Source organism: Platalea leucorodia (genome assembly GCF_965183815.1).
Source record: "Platalea leucorodia genome assembly, chromosome: 20".
Lineage (NCBI taxonomy): Eukaryota > Metazoa > Chordata > Aves > Pelecaniformes > Threskiornithidae > Platalea > Platalea leucorodia.
In genome coordinates this window covers 5,611,281-5,631,915 of record NC_138842.1, presented here as the reverse complement: position 1 = coordinate 5,631,915, position 20,635 = coordinate 5,611,281, and the positions used below count along the sequence as shown (strand labels likewise).

The window sequence follows — 20,635 nt, the reverse complement described above, 5'->3', positions numbered from 1 at the left end:
CCTCACAGGGTGCCACGCAGACTTTTAAAAAAGGAATTATTGTACTGATTTAAGATAGGATGGCAGAGTACTGGTCAAATAATCTGGATAGTATTTCTACTTCAGCAATTGTTGATCTACTTTTTTACTGCAAAAATAATTTCCTGTTTCTGTACCTTGGTTTCCTATTTTTCAAACTAAGTTCCAGTAATTTAAGGCATGTTTCTAAGGAGGTGAAATAATGAAGGGTTTGTATCTATGAAACAGTGGTTTTGTAAAATTACTACTTTATCTGACGTAAGCTCTCCTTAAATTGTCTATTCTGACTTGCAGAAATTCCTAAGAGGAAGCTTCTGTATCTTTAGCTTCCACTGCCTATTATGTAATGTAACATACTTCGGATACTCAAATGAAATATTAACTCATTTGTTCATCAAGTTGTCTTCTGTTTTCCATAAAGCATGCCCAAAGTAGCCAAACAGAAGATTTCTTAGTTGTACGCTGCTTGTGAGTTGTTGATATTTCAGGCCAATAAAAGTTTATGAACGAACACGATCTGTGCTGTGAAGGCAGAGAGGCTGAACTCACCCTCTCCGCGTGTGTCGAGTCCGCGCAGTCCTGCCCGTGGCAGGAAGGAATGGGCTGTAGGCGATGGAGCAAGTGTGTGGGTAACAGCTGCAGGTCGGGCAACGTTTGTGTGCTGCTCCTGCTGTCAGAAACTGCGTTGAAAGATCAGTGTCAGTTCTGTAAAGATAGAAGGTTAAACACCAAGATGTGTCTAAAGCAAAAATAAAATGTATGTGACCTGAAAATAAGGCAGCATCGGCATAGACCAAAAAAAAGGTATAGTTTATAGTTCTTCTGGTGACAAGAAAGAAGAGCCGTTGTGAATGAATTACGAGAGTTCTGACATTTTTTCTTTTTGGGGGGAGGGGAAAAAAAAAAAAGATATTTGCCATACTTTACTAAAGTGAAATTCAATGTCTCTAACATCTTTGACTTCTCAGTAGGTGTCTACATTCTAAATAGTGGCCCACTATTTTTGTACTTGAAAACACTCAGATGTTTCTCAGATGTGTCTAAAAGATGCGGGTCATGTAGTGGACTCTCTGTTCTTGCAGTATCTTGTTGAAATATTCTGATTTCTTGCACGTCTTCTTGTCTGTACTTTTACATTTACACACTCTCTCTCTCAAAAAAAAGCATAGTGGCCTTTTGCTAGTTCCTGTTTGTTTAAGATGCATGGGATGGATTTTGTTGCTTTATATAAAAGAAAAAGGAGAAATTAACATCCGGAGCCTACTGAATGAAAGGGAGAGAATGAGGATCGGTGCTCATAACATATGGGTCTATAAAGTATTTAGATGCTCTGAGGGGGGAACTGGACAGCCCTTCTGCCTATTATTCTTGATTTTAGGGGCTAAGGAAGCACATTGGCAAGCTTTTCGTATATTGATGCGATATGTTGTAATGCTGGGGATTCATTGATCAAAAATGCATGTATGCATCTATCCCGTATCCTGATAGTATCTGAACTAAATCCTTTTTCAAGAACAGATTTCTTTGTCCGTGTCTCTTTGAACTTCCCCAGAATTGTGGGCGAGGTCCAGCCTCTTCAGCTAAGCTGCAAACAGGACGCTTAGCGCGCGGTGTGGTGAGGCCTTAGGTTTTGCTGTAGAAAACCAGCAGTGGTAGTGATCGGCAGAGCTCTTCTTGCTGCTCCATGGATTTTTTTCACAGGGGCGTGGACTCCGTTCCTTGGGGACCACTTCGCTTCCGCCGTACGGAGCCCTGGGAAGCTGTTCTTTTCCCATGCCTGGCTCCTTATTGGGGTAAAGGTCTGTGAATGCTGCATAAATATTTACCATATCCCAGCCTAACCAGCTGAGAGCTGCTAATACTGTTACTGAACGAGGAGGAGAGCAACTGACGTTGCTTGCAGGGTGTGTGGTTTGTGTATGCGCAAGAAGTAAAGCGTTCCTTCATCAACAGAGCCCGTAAGGGAGGCAGTAGGGACCAACATTGCAGTTACTTGAGAAAGAATGATGGAACAAAGAGATTTGAAAATTTTGGAAAGTGAAACCTGAAATATGCAGGCTTGTAACTTGTAGTGTGATGCTTCAGAAGCACTTATTTAACTTAATTGTCTTATGTTTTATTACACTTTTTCTAAAAGGACAAAGAAATGTGGCTAAATGAGGAGGAGTTATCTACTTATTCTTTTACCATCTTTCCTATGTTCTTAGGAGAGATTTCTTTTTTAATGATGTGGAAAGTGGCATCTCTTTTCTATGTTTTCTTTCCTTATCCTCCTTTCCTGCTGTTGCCTAGGACTGTAGAAATCCCTGTAGATCTAAAATAGTGATACTACCTTTACAGTCCTAGCCATCTCTTAGCTATCTCTAATTTCTTCTAAAAACCTGGTTGCACCAGGCTCTTTCTCGCCTTTTTTCAGTCAAAGATTTTTTTTTTTTTCCCTCCAGATTGTTTTCTTCTTATGTCCTGTGGCTGAGAGAGTACCGAGGGAAGGAAATCTGGGAAATCGGAGTAGGAAGCAAGATATAAGCTTCCATTCCTGAATCTTTCTTGTTTTTACACTGTTTCCTGGCAGCTGCATTGGTTTGTACTTGAAAGGAATGCATTGTGTTGCTTTTTCTCAAAAGCTGTAGATAAAATATAAATAAAAATTACAAGTTTATTATGTGCATAAGCAAAAAACTGCAGCCAACAGTTAAGTCTTACATGACTGGTGTATGTAGTTCTGCAGTGATCATACTGGATAATAATCCTGTTAAAAATCAGTTATTCTTATGCCCCTCCCCATTGTAAGAAAAGAGGACTTTGTCTCAAGTTGTGATGCATGCTACCTTTGCGATATTTGGAGTCTGGACGTAATAGCCTTCCAAAGGTGGCTGGTGCTTTAGAAAGCAATGTTCTTTCGGAAGTTCAGTATTTCAGGAAAGAAGCAATCTACAGGACTGGCCCAGTTTACTTACACCACTCTCTTCTATATTGTTTTTGCAGTGTAAAAGAAATCTTAGAGCAAGAAATGAACAAATTCAATGTTGGGCTCAAGAGTTCATTCTCATAATAGTTTTCCAAAAGTGCTGTTGCTGCGCCCTGTGCTTAAATCCTTTTTCTACTTGATACCTTTCCTGATAGACTGAAATTTCATTTGGATTTTTCAAAGTGGTTTTGACTTCATTTAATGAAGAGGAGGCTGCAATATCTATTTCTGAAGCCTTTAAGATTGTTTCATGGTACAAATGCATTTCTTTTCCCAAGTGTTGATGCCAGTAAGAGTTTTTATGTTTAAGGGGATTGAAAATGTCCCTTCTGAGGTAAAGGGATAACACAGCCTTGAAGCGCATTCCTGTTGTATCCCTCCATTTGTTCACTGAATGGTTTCAAATTAAATATTTTTATTTAAATATTTTACATGCAAATTTCAAAAAGCAAGCACTCTGCTCAGAGGAATTTGAGTTTTGCAAGGATATAATAAGTAATGCTCTACAGTGTTGTACATATTTGTTCTTACGATTGTAAAGCAACTTACAAATCTTAAACTTGTGATATTTCCTTGCAGTAGGGTAATATGTAGTTTTATTGAAGGGTAAACTGAGGCACGCAGCTGGGGAATGTGAATTTCTGTGGAGGGGAGCAGATCTGGTTCTGACCATCCGTTGCAAGCTCTGCTTGTTGGAGTGCGTTGTTTGGACTGCTGCAGTTGGTAAAAGTACTCTGTGCAATGAAGGAAATGGGAAACAGCAATGTTTCTAGCAAAATGTAGTTTAGTTAAGTAAGGCATATTGGTCTGCTCACATTGTATCATCTGTGTTTCACTTAATGATGGGGAGCATTAGGGGGAAGAATTAGGAAATACTTGATTTTAAAATGTAATCCAGGTTTAAAGATATCTGTTTTGACACCCTCTTTATGCCTTAGCAATGGCTGTTTGGTGCATGTGATTGTCACTCAAGTATGAATAAACTGGATATGAAGCTCTGCTTTGGGATTTCCAATGACTTTTCCCTTGCTTCCTTAACTCTCTGTGATTTCATGTTTGCTTAAAAAAACGTACTGTTAATTTTTTATTCCCCCCCCCCGCCCCATGCTTCGGGTCACATACTAGGACCCTGAAAGGAAGGGGTGCTAGCCAGTGAGTATCTGAGCAGCTGGCTATGTACTGGGGTTTTTGCTTTCCTCCAGTTACCATTTTCTTTTTGAGAGCTGACATTTTCTTTTCTGATTTCTGAAATTCCTAGAAAATGAGGAGCTGGGCAAATGTTTCAAAATATGAACCAATGAAATACAGCTTACTACTATTTAGAAAATGATAATGCATGCCACTGGAAAAGATAGAAGCATGGAAAATACAAGCTCTGGCTGGGAAATTATTGCATGCTTAGAACCATGGGGCAGAGAGATGTAGGGGCAGGAGTTGATTTCTTTGGCTTCCTGTCTGCTGTGTAATTGTAGCCTTGATGCAGTTGTGGCTTGGAGATTATATTTGGTACCAGCATGCTTTGGACTGGGCAGCACAGAAGCTGTGGTGAGTGTAGTCTAAAAAATTTGGTCATGATAACTGAGGAAATGCAAAAGAAAGTAAGTACTACGAATATATTAAGTGGTTTGCTGCAGTTTCATCTTTTTAATAGGCCCCATGATTTGGGAAAAAAGTGGAATTTAATTAGGAATGGTAATTCAAATCACCAAAAATTATTTCGATTGAGTTAGATGGTTTTATGGCAAAGGCTAAAGTAGAGATCTTGCTTTCTCTCTCATCCTGCTGTATGCGGCGGCTTGGATGCTTGTTAAGGGAGAGCCAGGCATCGCACTGCCTGGGGCATGGTTAGAGCCCTGGGAAGATTTACATTAATCAAACACAAACAGACAGTGTAGCGTGAAGAAATTTCTATCCCGCTAGCAGTGCTCACAAACTTAATTAGGTTATTGGGGCGGAAAAAGAAAACAGCCCCTTCACCCTCCAATCCTTCGTCCCCAGGGCTTGACCAGTCATATAAGCTATAAGAGCAGTAAGCTCATTGCCCCCTTGTTTTGACCTCCCCGTTTTTTCCCTGGATGACAGAAAGAGGCATGCTTTCGTTCTCGCCCTCTTTCCTGCCCTCTTCTCTTCTAAAACAATACAGAAGCTCTGTTTTTCTGAGACTGTGTGCTTTTCAGGTGCCACGGTGGTCGGGTGTTTTCAAAATGCCTGAAAACAAAATACATTACGTGGCACAGTGTGAGCCTGTAAAAAGCTGAAAGTGGATTGAAGGAAAAATCTCGCTGCCCTAAGCCTTTGTTCATGTGCCTCATGTGATGCAGTTTCTTTGATCAATGATCTGATTCAATGACATGCATGCACATATATATATGTGTGTATATAGACGTGTATGTGCATAGGTACATATACATAAATACATAGATACGTACGTTCTGAATGTATTGTATATACATAAATACATACATAGGTATATATTGTTCTGTCCCTCAGGACAGGTGGAAATGCTAAATTTTAAAGTCCTAGCGCTCTCCTGCTTTCTCGTTGCCTGCAGTCTCTGTGGGATGTACGTGGATGCTGTTCTCTCTGTGTCCATTAGCAGTGCAGCGTAGGGCCACAGCTGATGGTGGTTGGGAGGAGGTGGGAGCGAAGAGGTGGAGTTTCTTCCCTTCCCTCAAGTGGTCAGTGAAACAATCAGGCAGATGCCTCTCAAGGATATCGGATAAGCGTAAAAAAACCAGAAAGCTTCCAAGAGGGATAGCTGCACTCCTCGGAGGGGACTTGGTCTCAGCATACTCCCCCTGGAAATGGGCCTTTGGGATCTGCCTGTTCAGCTGACTTTGTCTTGTGAAACAGGTAATATCTGAGAGTCTTTGTTCCTATTCTGTGATATATGAATGTACTGAAAGATGAGGAAATAGCTTCCTTGAATGCAGAGGAGAGAGAAAGAATTTTTCCTTTAATATCTGTTGGAAAAAGGGTGGGAGGGAGGAGGTTTTTCTCTTTTAGGGTTTGGGTTGTTTTTTCTTTTTTTTACTCTTTTAATAGCTGCTGTGTGAACCTTAGTTAATCTTTTGTGTTTTCATTGTGAAAATGGCCAATTAAATATGCTTTCTGTGAAAATCTCTGCCTCAGAGTATCAGCTCAAGAACAAAGGTTTTGACAGCTAGGAAAGATGCCTCAGATGTAGACGCTGGCAGCACTACCTTACCATTTCCCAGTGCTGAATTACATAGCAACATGTTAGCAGAACCTTCTCACCGGCTTTTGCGGTCCAAGTGAATGTGATTTTTGATAAGCTGATATTTTATGCGTGTTGATGTTAAATTAGCTATTGGTGTTTAAGAAACCATCTTTGAGTGTTTTGGGTGGGTTTTTTCTGAATACCGTTTTCACTGATCTTTTCCTTTTTTTTTTTATTATTTATTTTATTGTAAAGTGTTCTAAATATTAAGCAAGTTGCATCAGTAAAGGATAGTCACAATGATGGTCTGGACAGTGCTGTTGGTGCAGAATGGAGACAGTGTTAATACAGTGACAGCCATCACCATTGAGAGACACCTCCATTTGCAATAGTTTCTGCTAATGTATGGGTATGAGGATTTCATGTAGAAGGGCTGTGAGATGCTAATCACTGGGGGGATTTGGTTTTTACATATATACATACATATGTGTGTATGTATATGTAAAAAGCCTTTTTTTTTTTTTTTTTTTTTTTTTGAGTGGATATGCTGTAAAGTGGTTATTTCCCTTTGTGGACAGATGCTTGTTTTCCAGGAAGGCAGCACTGTAGGTGGCTCTGACATGAAGAGGTAACTGTCAAAAATACTGAGTGACAATCTACAAGTTATTGCAAGCTCTGCTCTCGCCAAAGTCAGTGAGAGTTGGCAGTTCTCAGCATTGTGCCCATAGGAGGAGGAGGTACCAAGAACTGGTGTAAGTGAAGAGGGTGGGGAAACAACTTAAAACTGGTATTGATATTTCTGATAGCTTGGTTATCTCTATACTGCTGCTACATGTCTTGAGGAATTTTGCTGCCATCACCTCTTAGCAGCTGGCAGGTTTCCTGAGTAAAAATGTTTTTTCTTTTCTTGTGTTTTTATTTATTTTAAGAGACCCAAGAGGAAAACACTAATACAAACATATTCAGAGGCCTATTAATAGCAGTGTATTTGACTCACATGCTGTTCTCAGGATATCGAGCCATTTTACAAGTACCGTGGCTTTGCTACTGTTTTTTTTCTCTTCCATTTTACAGTAGAAGAAATGGGGCTTGATGTTGCTGTGAAATCCTGATCCTGTGTTCCGCTCCAGTCCTTTACAGTTGGTCTTTCTGGATTTATCCTGTAGTTTAGATGAAGGGGAAGATGAAATGCAAAGGAGCAAAGCATGCCACAAATACCTGTGTAAATTTTTTCACTTCTCATTCAGTGTATGCTATGTGCATCTTTTGTCTTGTGTTTTATAGGTGAGACCTGTGTTTCAGGGGAGAAATAATAGCTTTGTGTATCACGGAAGTCTCTATTTTTCTTAGGCCGTGTAAATAACTATGATAGCTTTAACTTTAGTATGTAGCGTTGCTAATCTCTTTATAGTTAAGTTTACATCACGTTTTTTCTTTTTTGTAAATTCTGACAAACTCAGATGTACGGTTGAGAAACTTTCCAGGGATACTTTTAAAATATGAGTTAATGCTAGGATAGAAACCGTCTTGGGAAGTGTTGAAGCAAGTAAGGTGAAATGCTCAATTAGTTGCATATTTTTAATTTAGTCTCAGATAGTTTAGATTTCTATTGCCCTTGGTGTTTGCATCTACATGAGTAAAACTTCACCAGCAAAATTAGCTGGATTGGAAGCTGTGAAGGACTAAGAGCTAATAATATACTCTACAGGTTAAGCAACAATGTGGTAATGATTTCTTGGTCCTCTCTGTGCTACAGCTTTCGTTTGTAAAATTGTGTATCCAATTTTTCCTTGGTGTAAATTAGGCCACTGGGAGCACTTTGCCTTTGGGTAGTTTAAGACATATTAGCTGTAAATTAGTTTATTGCAGCTGGCAAATATTTAGAAGCTTTGCAAAGGTCATAAGGGTGGATGTTGTCTGCACATCCCATGGAGAATGGGTGTAGTTTGACCAAAGGTTCACGACTGGGTGGGAGAAGGAAAGGCAGGGCTGAAAATACTTTTGGGTTGAGTGTCTGCTTAGCTTTGAACTGATAAATTCCTAGTTATGATGAGCAGGCAAGTCTTGGGTTTGAAGTGCTGGCATTTATGTTTCTAGACCAGTAAATGCGCATTAACCTTTAAAACAAGCTAACAAGAGAATTGCAGGAAAAATTAAATTAAGACAAGGTGCCTTTCTTGGTGCTAAGTATTTTAGTCATGCTGACCTTATTTATCATAGTAGTAACTTAATGAAATTTTGCGTTGGGCAGTATGCCAGACAAACTGATAATACCTTTTGAATATATAAATCCACCGGTGAAGGTGTTGCTGAGCTATGTACTTCTGCTAATGTTTTCAAATTGTAGTAACAACTTTATCAGGGTAAATCTCCAGTGAAATACTAAGTCAGACATGAGTTCCTAACGCTGAGGAGCAGAACAACAACTTAGCCTTGTTGGTTCTTTAAAACACCTTTTGAAAGACATGTTGGAGGAATAGTAAATGTCTTAATGTGGATAATTCTTACTGATATCCAGCACCCGAGCTACATTTATTTGTTAGAAGCTATAGAGGTGTGGTGTTCCTGTGCCAGGCAACTGCACTCACTTACTCACCAGAAATGTGAACCCTGGGCCAAATATTCAAATGTGGCTCTGAACCTTGTACATATATTTGCAAAACTTAAAGCTGGATAATTGGAGTTAGTGTTACGGTATTTTGAAAGCTACATTTCCAGTTGTATTACGTGCACTGTGTTTTTTCTCCTCCCTTTCTAATTGCTGTCTTTTGCTGTTTTTAAGAACTGTTTCCACGCTAGTCTCGTTGCTGGTTCATAACAACCACAAGCTAGGTATGGCATTAATAAGGAACTAGGCCGTGTGCCTAATGAAATGCAAAAACTGCTTGACACGCTGGGGCAACACGAGCGATCTCCAAGCCCTTATGCGTGCGCCGGGTGAAAGCAAATCCCGTGGCAGTTGATGGCTTTAGGTTTCTGTGGTTGGTTTAGGAAAATAAAATTGTCTGGCGCGGCACTCTTGTTCCTTTGTCTCTTGCTTTGATATTTGTGTGCATCTAACTAGAAAGCTTTTCCAGATGCCATGTAGGAGGAGTGGTGGTAGGGAGGCGGGGAGTAGGGCTGCTTCCATTGAGCCAGTTCTGTATTGCAATTATTGGCAAGCAAAGCAAACATTTCATTTCCCCGTAATTAGCTCCAGTTTAGGGAGGCAGGTTAATTTTGACTGCCACGCCCTGTCTGCGCAAGAAACCTTGTTGCTTTATTTGATTCTTTCATAGAGGAGCACTCTGGGCAAAGGGATTTAAAATGATTTTCAGAAAAGAAAACTGGAGAAAAGAATCAGAACACACATGTTCTGCACTCTCTTTTTTTTTTTCCCCCTCAAAGAGCTGAGGCTCAGGTTGCCAAGATGATATGAAAGTGTGGAGAAAAGGGCTATTTTGGAGCTCCTCTAGTATGGCCAAACCGTGCATATTTCAGCTGCTTTTCCTTGCTTCAGGGAAGCTTGAGCTCTCTATGCCTGGGAATATTTGTCTATAGCCTACTTAAAAATAAATAAGCGCGAAAACTGGGTCATAACTTGTGAAATCATAAGGCTTGACCTTTCTCCTGTACCTGGTCAATTCTGTTAAGTGGGTCATGCAATAAAGGCTTGCAGCAAAAGCACAAATCGTGGACATTTCTTCTCTGCAGTGCACTAGAGCTTTGCTTAAATTTTTGTTCTGATAACATTTTCTGAAGGTCCTTTTAAAAAAATACTTGGCCTTTTTCAGTATTTCTGGTGTTTAATTAGTTTAATTTTTTCCATTTCAAAGATATCAATTTTTCTTTCCCAGAGGTGGAAACTGATGGATTTAGTAACTTGTAACCAGTCAAGTTGGGAAACCAGTAGGAGATCACCTGTGATTTGGCAACCTTTGTTCTTCATCGGTTTCTGAACAGTTTATTCCTCTCTGAACTACGTTCTGTGGGCAAACCGCATCCCTATTGCTCGAATCTTGCTTTTAGGCTGAATCTAAAAGCAGCATTAGGGAAACATGAGCAACTTGGTTTATTTATGTTCTCTTCCACTGCCCCCCTCCCCAGTTTTAGTTTGTTTGTCTGCTGCTGCCCCGTTGTAGAGATATTAAACAATAGGTGTCCTTGTCTTAAAAGGCTGTAACTTCAGGCCCTGTAGATGGAAAGCTGATGCTTCTGAGCCTTGGAAGTCAGTCAGGAGTGGAAGAACAGTACTGGCTGCTGAAAATGTCTCTGTCCCCTCCCCTTTGTAGAGTTTCTGCAGGGACTAAGAGTTCTTGCAGGGTCCTGGCTTCAGCAGCAGAGCAGCACAAAGGCCACATTGAGAATAGCTGCTGGGGAAGCCCTCCTTCCTTGCCTGCCCTGTAAATGCAGTTCTTTCTCCATGAAAAGCCCTGACATCAGCTCTTGGAAAAATCCAAGTGCTTGTGTCATGGAAAATAGCTGAGGCACTTGCTTGGGTTGGGACTGAATGACTGAACTGTGGATGAAACTTCTCTAGAGATGGCTTTTCTTCTACCCTTTCCAAATGTTACTGTTCATAGAGAAATACAAACCCTTCCCATCTGAAAGTTTTACAGCAAAAGGGTGCTAAGGAGAGAACTACAGTTGGCTACAGTATATTCTAAGTACCCTGCTTGTCATTTTTTTCTTTTTTTTTTCTTTTTTTTTTTTTTTTTAAACTTAACAGACACGGTTGCAAGCTCTTCTAGAGCTGGTCACATCTATCTGCAAAGGAGTATTTCCCAGAGGGAGCAATGTTCATTTGGATGGATGTGCTACCTGTATCATCAGCAAATTCCATGCACCTCCTTGTGTGGAGGCAAAATCTCCCTGTTTTTGTAGGGCATTTTATGAAGAAGACTTATCTTTGCATTCTGTTTTTCTTTCATCTTTTTAAACTGATTTTTTTTTTCCCTCTTTTCTTTTTCCCTTCTCGTGCTGCCACCTTCTCTTCACCCCTCTTGACAAAGCCCTCACCTGGAATAAATCTCCAGTTAACCACAAGAATGAAAACTATGTAGATATAGATATTTTTTTTTAAAAGCTCAAAGAGGGAACATCCCTGTCATGGACAGGTGCCCTCACTAGCACCAGTGGAATGCTCTTTTCTTGTAGAAATACCTTTCTCTTGGAGTCCTGACCTTCTCTTCTTAAAGGCCATCAGAAACGTGCTAGCTTTCCAGACTTGTGAAAAGGCATAATTTTTTTCCTTGATTTTTATCAGATTTATCTTAACCTAGTTTCCATTAAGTGCTTAACTCAGCGCTTTTGGTTGCCATAGCGCTGGTCCCTTCCGTTGATCCTTATACTGATCCATCAAGAAGTATGTTGATGGGGTATATTGGCTACTCTGCATTTTCTAACCTAAAAGGAAAGTTAAATGGTATATTCTATTTATGTATAGAAACACTGGTGGGCCGGAAAAACAATATAATGTTGACTGAGTTGGAGGTATTCACTGGTGCTTTATTGGGGCAAATCCAACACGGAAGTTGCTGGGAATGTTTAGAAGGTGGAGAGCTGTGCGGAGTCAAAATGAGAAGATATTTGCTATATGGGCTCTCCAGTCGCTTCACTAAGCTTCCTATGTTCCTTCTCAGAAGGCCTGTTCACGAAGCTGCCAGTAATCTAAAGCTAATAATGCCACGAACAATTCTTCCATGAGTCATTGCATCAGCTGTGGTTGCTGCCTTGGACTCCTACAAAAATAACATGGAAACTTTTATTGCCTAGCTCGGTTTCGCCTCCTTGTGCACTTGCTACAAGTTCGTAAGATCTGTGCGTAGGCTCTGACAGCTCCCAGGAATCCACGCCGTTTGGGTCCCTTCCTCAGCCTGGCTCTTTCTCTGCACCTTGCGTTACAATCTGTTGTCATCGGTATGCAGTGGGGTTGTTTTTGAGGAAGAAAACTCTCTAGTTTCCTGGGCTTATGTGCTTTGATATGGGGAAAAGATGACGCCGCAAAATACTGCTCTTTAAGTGGGTTAATGCTAAGGTAAATAGACTTGATGTTTTGAATCAGTGTTGTCCACAGAATAGCTGATGTGGTTGCAGCTGTAGTTTGTGGGCAGTACAGTGAAATGGCAGACTTCTGCCTGCGTTTTTTCTTGGTTGCTAATAGTTGCCCACTTGCTGCATCTGTGTTTCTCTCTATCCGCCTGTCATTTGCTATCTCATCAGTTCCTTTTACTCACCCACTGTCCTATACAGAACGTGTCTACCCCTTTTTGTTGTGACAGAAGACTGCCTTTGCTCTATATTAAGGTCACGTTGGTACTGCTTTTGTTCAGGTCATGTCAGCACTCTCCCATAATACCTTTCTCAGGGCTTTTAAGCCCAGCAAAAAAACTGTCCTGGTGGATATCTACATCTGCAAACTGGAAAAACAGACTTACTTTGTTGTTATTGTTTCTTCCCATCTCTTTCAAGATGAAATTCTGGGAAATATCTGCAGAATGGCACTTAAAACATCCATGCTTAGTGTATTTTCAAGGCACTTACTTAAACCTACTAGATTTAGACAGAAAATGTAGCCTTTTTCTGACTACTGTCAGTGCAGGTTAAATCAGGGTGTTGAAAATGAAGCTTAATAGGTACCGAAGGAGTTGTATGCACTAGATGAACTCGAAATAGAAATGAAATTGTTCAGTGATTTTTTTTTTTTTTTTTTTTTTTTTTTAACTGTCACCCAAGAACAGACTTCAGTTCTTCCAATTACAGGATCTGTTTGGGTATGTGTGAGCAAGAGGAGAGTACAATCCAGCTCAGCCTTCCAGCAGCATAGCTGCCAGTTATACAACTTGTTTTGTCACCAAAATCCATGGAGGTGCTGCTGGCAAAAGGCCTCTCATTGACTAATTACTTGGTGAAAACGTCCTGAAGTAGGATGATGTCACTTTAAATAGCCATGGTTTAGGGTGGGGGGGGGGGCAGACTGAACTTTGAGTTAACCTTTGGTTTTCGTCTTCTCTTTCTAAATATGTGAAAAAGATGAATGAGTGAACCTGTAATATTTCTCATGTCTCCTGAGTGTGGGGTGGTCAGGTGTGTTTGCTGCTTTTCTTTCAGAGTTCTGTAAGAGGGTTTGTCTGTAACAAGCAACGTCTTATTTAAATGAAACTAGTAAAGCAATGAACAAGCTTCTATTGCAAGTGTTCATCTCCTAATTAAAGATTAGTTCTGTCAAGCAAGCAGTTTTTAGCTGTTCTCTTTTGTATGGGTTTCACAATATTTCTTACTCATCTCGGCACAAGTTGTAGTAATTTATACTTGCATCGTGCAAACACACACAAGCTTAATTTCAGGCATGTGAGTAGTCCTGTTGAAGTAAATGGAACTAAAGTTAGGCACATGAATAAATATTTCCAAGGTTGGGGCCCTTGTCTGAATCTAAATATTTTTGTCTTTGATCAGTTTTTGAGATAGCAGATACTTGAATTCTGGTAATATTTTAGTATGGGAGGGAAAAAACTCCAACGTGGTTATCTGAATGCTGTGCTATTTATGGTCAGCTATATTTTCAACCTCCCGGACTAGAATGGAATGCTTTGTACTGTTAGAAGCTGGGAATCCCTCCTCACTCTGGTGTGTTTTGACACATCAGGTCTTAAAACTATCTTTTTCTGCCTTGGCTTTAAGGGAGTCGTTAGGCGCTGGTCCAGTACTGAGTGGTGCATGCATGTGTGAGCTGACTTGGAGAAGTATAATTTGTAATCCACAGTGTTACTAGTTGTAGGTGTCTCTTTCTCACTTGGCTTTATGGTAAATAGATTTTCCTAATGCAGCGTGACTAACAAGACCATACTTTTAGTAATTCGATGCATTTGAATTACTTAAATTATTTGACCCAGTATTTTAAAAACAAAATGTGACTTGGCTTTTAATTGTTCCTGGTATTTGGGAGAGTGGAACAACTTGTTTGAAAATGTGCTGATGTTCATCAGTTATCAGACAAAATGTCTACAGGGTTTTATTGTGTAGCCTGAACTTGCCAGCTAGATTTGGAATTAAGTCTCCAGCTGTTAACCGCACCCTGCTGTGCATTCAGCTTGCATGGTGTTTACAGTAGTAGGTGAAATACATTTTATATGTTATATACAGTACTGGATGCTATAACACAGTGAGGGGAGTTTCAGTACTACTTCCAAACTTAATAAAAGTGAAGATAAGTTGCACGGAAATACAAATAGTTGTTGCATAAACTCATGGGAGCTCTTCTGTGTTCTTTGATTATACTCCATTTATCCACTTATACTCTGCTTTCTGCTGTGGTATACAAGTGACACAGTGCTTGGGAACTGAAGAACGTCTTCAGCAAATGAAGAAATGCTAGGTGCTGTTCAGGTAGGAAACTGGGAAAAGAAAAAAAACTTCTATACTGAGTGCTCCGCACAGCCTGGCTAGCAAGGACGTTAAATCACAGTTGTAGTCTTAGCTCAGCCGACTCTTCCATCTCTAATTTCTGTGATTTCATAACTCAGTGGCCTGGAACGATTTCAGGTCTCGGGGGGCTGGGGAGCTTCACCTCCAGCCTGGCAGGACGAAGCCCACCCCCTTCCTACTCCGTTGGTTTTACGGAATACCTCTAAAGTAAAGCTAATGCAGGAGGGGGCCTGGAGCTCCCTCAGCCTCACCGCCTCTAGCGAACGTGCTGCGTGTGCCCGAAAGGCTTCGCTGTGATGGTGACCTGCTGCCTGCCCCGCTTCCCCACCATGTCCCTCCCTCCCTCCCCGCTTTGGAGGAGAAAGAAACGGAGGAAGCTGGCGGGTGGTCAAGGGGCTCCAGAGCTTCTGGGAGCGGCTCCTGGCGTGCCCCACAGCCGCGCCCCACAGCCGTGCCCCACAGCCGCACGGACGCGGGGGACGGAGCCCAAGGGGAGCGAGCGCTGTGCTCGTGCCATCCCGGGCCTGGGCTCGGGCATCTCTTCCCGTGGGCATCGGTGTGGTGGGGATTCTTCGGAGCTAGCCGGCTCCTTGCGAGTCCTGACCATTTGTACTGAAGTGCTGTGCCTACAACTGTTAGTGCAGTTACGGCCTCCGACTAGGAAGCTGTGGGATTGTGGCCCTCGCTCAGAGGGACTTCTATGCTCACCGTTAATGTCAAAGCACAGAAAAAATTCCTGATGATTTCAGTTCGCTTTATATACAAAAAAAGTAGGGCTCTCTTTCTAAATAATTAATGTCAATGATCTACGTATAATAAGTAGCAAGGTTTTATGCAACCTTCTAGACCTCTAAGAACAGTTGCACTTCATCCTTGAACAGATAATAAATAGTTCTGAACCAACCAAAATGGTACAACAGTGAACCAACTTTATTTTGTTCATAAATGGTTTCTTTTGCTGCATAAGCCTGGAGTCCTGGGTGCCTGATAAGAAACACTATGGGATAAAGGTTTTCAGTTAAATGCTTCATTAAAATATTTGTTAGTAGTGTTAGCTGAAAAGTTCAAGTGCACTAAATAACAAATGTGGTATAATTCATCTTATGCATCTTTTCCTGCCTTTGGAGGGACGATAGATTCTTTCCCTGGAGTCCCTCACCTCCTTTTCTGCTTTGCAATGAAACACTTGATTACTGCTGCATCTCTTTACCCTACAGTGTTCAGACAGGGTTAGGTTGGCCTGAGATGACTTTTGTTTTCTTTGCTTTGGGCTTCAGGTTGTCTGTCGTGCATGAAGTAGTTCTTTACTGGCCAAAATTTGTAAATGGGAGGACTGAATGCTGAAGAGATCTGGCTTTGCAGGTAGAGCAGACTGAGGAGAGGGTTGATTAGTTACATGTTTCTTATTTGAATCGGAGTGGATTTCCCAGATTTCTGAGGTGCAAATAGTGTTTTTGGGGGGGAGGAGGAAAGAGGGCTACCACTTCTTGTGGAGTCTGTATGCAACCTTTTTTCTTCAATTAATTAACTTCTGTGCTGCTTTACCTGTAGGTTCCTAAGGCTTATGCAATTGAAGGCCCTATCTATTCCCTTAATTTTGAAGCCGTTGTTGTATTTCAACTAAATTTGATGCTGTTATCTAAAAGATGGCAAGTGTCTTGGTGTGTATAATTATTTTCAGTAATAGACAACGTTTTAATTTCACTTGCCTAATGTGTCATCAGGTGTTCGTTTCAGAGTTGCTGTATTAGTGCATGCTCGCATAGGGGATTGGCATGTGTGAGCTGGCCAGCGTTTTGGGTGTCTACGCATTTAATGGAATACTATTATTCAAAGGGAGGGATTAAGTTGAGTACTTCTGCTGTGTATCCAGTTATGTTTTTCAGGTAATGGGGAGGGAGTTACTGTAGCTGTAAGACTGTGCTATTTCTGGCTGGGCCACTGTATGTGTAGTTATCGAGGAAAAGAGAATAAGTGACAAGGTGCCTCTCCTTTGGAGAAAGTTTCTTAAAATGCGAGGTGTGCATTTTGGGCAGTCTTCTTGGCAGTGCTCAAGGAATCTGTTGTTGTAATGCTCCGAAATGCTCTTGAGGAATGGTTTGATTCTGCGTGTTGGACCAGTTTGGTTGGATAGGGTCATTGCTCGACTCCGTTGCGCCTGAGTTTGGAGATGGTGTCCTTGGGACTATCCTGCACTGATGTTGTCTTTTTCTAACGCAGGCTTACCTTGAGACTATTGATCTTTACCAAATAGATCTGTTTTAACTAAGCTAAGCTACCAGGGGGGTAAAAAAAAAAAAAAAAAAAAAAAAGAGTCATTTAATGCCCTGTTAACTTTTGTGGTATTAGATTTCTTTTTACTTGAATCTCTTTTCTGCCTCTCTGTAACTCTCACCTCATTACTTCTTGGAAAACCTGTATAAATAGGAGAAGCTGAATGCAATAAGGATAACTATTGTGTAGATGGGGGAAATTATTAGCTATAATAATTGTAGATATCTTCATTTAGAACAAAAGGTGACTTATCTATTCTTTTCTTATTCATATGCACGCAGCTCTAAATGTTTGTATTGCTTTCTAGCCGAAGGATCTAAAAAGATTTAACAAGTAGGAATGGAGCTAAACTTCTGAAAAGTTCTGAGAAAAAAAATAGTTCTGCTTTATGAAAGTAGGAGTTGGTGCCTTTAAGCTGGATGGCATACACCTTGCTCTGTCATTTTTCTGGGGTAATTCAAGGGAAAAAAATCCTGGTTTCATAAGTCCCACATCTTTTCCTTGCTTAAAAAATGCGTATACACTTATTCCTCTCTTTAACTGTGGGTTTGTGTTGCCTGTTTTATCTGTATGTCCCAGTAATAATACTTGGAATAGTTAATATAATTTCAACTTAACTTTACTCTGTTATGCTTGTCTCAAAGATGGCAAGTTCATACAGTTTCATGAAAACACGTAGCGATCTTGTTAGAAGGAGATGTCAGGATGAGCTCCTGTATTACTAGATACCGCAGCACCCACAGAGGAGGGAGATACCTGGAATGTCTCGGCTGTAGGAGATTTTTCAGAGTTTGGACCTCCATTAGGTACTAGGTACTCAGTCCATCAGCAGGACAAAAAAATCAAGCTACATTAACTTCTGGTGTATTGAACTACTTGTTACGAGAAGATGATTCATGAGCTACTATACTAGGAATGAAAGACCTACTAGATGCTGGATTTGAGAGCACAGATTCTGCTTCTGTTCTTTGTTCTGTTTGAAACCTTAAGCATATTGATAGTAATTCTTTACCTAGTTGAATCCACTGTAAATGGACTAATAATTGGCTGAAGTAGACGAACAAAAAAGACTTGTTCTCTTGTGAAGGCATTACAGAAGTGTAAAATAACTGCATTTAAGCATTAGTGTTGATATCAAACATAATATTGAGAAACAACAAAAGTTCATTAAACTTATGTTCTTTCTTCTTTTCAGGTTTCCTCTCAAAAAACCTACAAGGTGAGTTACTGAAGTTTGACTATTTAGCTGGATTGCAAATTATAATACAGCATTTTTAAAGGAGGAATGCTTTTTTAAAAGGAAAAAAAAAATATGTACAACCACAGATAGCAATGCCCATTAGAGATGTGAGGAAATTGATATCCAGATCGGGACAGGGTGCCGAAAATATAGTTGGTCGTGTACTTAAAGTGCATGGCATAGTGTTACCATTTGCATTTCTGTTACGTACACTGGTGGGTCATGTTACCTGAGATTTGAGACGGTCAGAGAAAGTGACGCTATGTTGGTGTATGCTGTACAGGCGCTTCCCTTGGGAGGGGAGCATTCTAAATATTTAATTTTTGCATACACAGATATTTAAGGTTTGCTGGGAGAGGAGGCAGAGTTAAGATTTCAGGAGTTTTTTCAGTTTTATGTAACTTACGTTTATTTTGCTTTCAAAATAAAACATGGCCTGGTGTTGAATGATAAAGAGAATGCACTTGCTGTTACTAATTTCAAAGGTTAATGAGACTGTTTCTAGAACCTTGGATACGCTCCCAAAGATTCTGAGAGAGATCATTTTTCCACTTGAATTCAGTCTGGGAATAAATTTTTTAGTTGAAGTTAATGCGGACAGTTTTACCTAAATTCCTTGTTAGCAAACAGAACTAGCTAAGGTTATTTCCAAGAGCCTCGCCAGTTAGGCAGTGCTTCTGTGGTGCGGTAGTCAGGATCCTCTGCTTTGGTTTGACACAGGCACGGCAGCATTCTGAGCAGAGAGTCTCCAGCTGACAAGAAACAGAAGGTTGAACGCTGCAGCAGTACGCACGACTTTGATCCGACAGGTAAAGTCCTAAAACTTCACAGGTGAAAATCTAGACTCCAATTTGAGAAGTACTGGGGATCAGAATAAAAATGATTTAAATGTGTCAACAAATGTGGTTTTCAGAGTGTTGTTCTGCGATTGCAAAGCCTTTTTGAAGCATGAGGGCATTGAAATGAATATGGGCTTGCTTTTAAACACGCTCATCTACAAAACAGCTGTTAACTGTGCAAGAATAAACCTAGATTAGTGGTATCAGTGAATAATTATAACAACTTCCTCTTTCAGAAAAGTCAGTCTGAAATTTCAGCAGGCAAATACTGTAATTAGTTGTGAGTAGTTCTTTTGCCTGTTTTAGTCGAAGTGTGAAATTGGAGATGATAGAGGCTCGACTAGGGCTGGTATTCCTTGTTGGGGTTTTTTTTGAGCCTTAGTGGATTTTGATCCATCTCTGTCAGTTGTAAAGTGAATTTGTACTTTCCAACATGATATATTTTAAGATAAACATCTATTTTTAAAGGATATGCTATCCTATTTTTTAACCTTCCAGAAGGTTAGATCTGGGTCAACTTGGTAAGCCTGCCCGGTGCTGTCTTGGAAATGAGGATGCGTGCAGGGATTCTTCATTCTCTCTCTGAAACACTAACCCAGTGACTACTGTCTGTGTTCATGAAATGCATGACAGGCTCTTGTCTGAGCCTCCTGGCCCCATGCAATGTGCGTTTTTCATGTCTGTGCATTCTGCTGTTTAGCCCAGTCTTTCCCCTGGGGCTTGTGGAAGAGATGAGAGTTGAATGTAAAGGTGGTAGAACTTGTAGAATGTGTTTTTGCACAAGACATTTGAAGCTGATGTTTATAAACCGTCCTGTTCGTAAATGCTTTCTGCCACTAGCTGCATGACTCCTTCCAGGTGTGCACAAAATAAATTAAAATGGGCTTTTAATGTCTGTTTAAAAAAAAAAAAAAAAAATCCTGTAAGGGCGAAAACCTGAATTTGTGCTTGTCTTCTTTTCCCTTGTCCTTGGGAATAGGTAATGTAAAATTATTTCAGGTTGGGGGAGGTCTCAGGCTGTGAGCCTGTTTTGTAGAAGGAATTTGTTTTCTTCAGAAGCAAACTTCAGGAATCCTCTGATCTTAATTTGATGACAAAGTAATTGCCATTTTGAGAGCTGTTACCTGGCACCACTGTTAAGATGCGTGTTCATCTGATAGATGAACTCTGTACTGTAGCCTTCATAAAATCCCTTTCTTTTTAAGGGGTCAATTCAGAATGCTGAACTACTATGCATATGTCAATTACTTACTCTGGAGATAAACGTTATCAGAGTTTCTGTGCTTGGACTGGTTTTTATCCAGAATGCTTTCTGTAGTTCATTGCGGAGAACTTCTCTTATTGTGTCTTAGATTCTATAATATATTCTTTGTGGTGTTACCTGTGTCTTCATGCTTGTATTATTCACCCCTTATTCCAAGTGTTTCACCTATGTTTTGTTCACATCTTATTTGTGTTTTGCACGATTTAACCTAATAAATCAGTCTGTGTTTTCATGAAGTTTTTTTTCTCATGTTTGGTCTCCATATTTTCTATATCTCTCTCTCCTTTTCTCCTGCTCTCGTGCAGATAGCTCCTCCAAGAAGACAAAGTCTAGTTCGGAGGAGAGTAGATCCGAGACGTATGGTAAGCTAAAGCAGCTGCTGCAGCCTTGCACCTTTGCAGTCTGCTCCATGCTTTCTGTCTGTGCACCCAAGGCTTTTATCCTTTAC

The 20,635-nt window shown here is 40.5% G+C and overlaps 1 protein-coding gene across 4 annotated transcripts in view; it reads left to right on the top strand.

Moving 5' to 3' along the window:
• Positions 1-20,635, top strand: part of ARHGEF12 (Rho guanine nucleotide exchange factor 12) — a 77,378-nt gene that overhangs the window by 15,548 nt on the left and 41,195 nt on the right. For 2 of the 4 annotated variants that reach the window (XM_082330775.1, XM_082330774.1), the window contains exons 2-4: positions 18,040-18,063; positions 18,805-18,893; positions 20,493-20,549. In XM_082330775.1, coding sequence (XP_082186901.1) covers positions 18,040-18,063; positions 18,805-18,893; positions 20,493-20,549 — 170 coding nt within the window. The remainder of the gene's footprint in view (positions 1-18,039; positions 18,064-18,804; positions 18,894-20,492; positions 20,550-20,635) is intronic. The other 2 variants (XM_082330777.1, XM_082330776.1) reach the window with 1 other exon arrangement.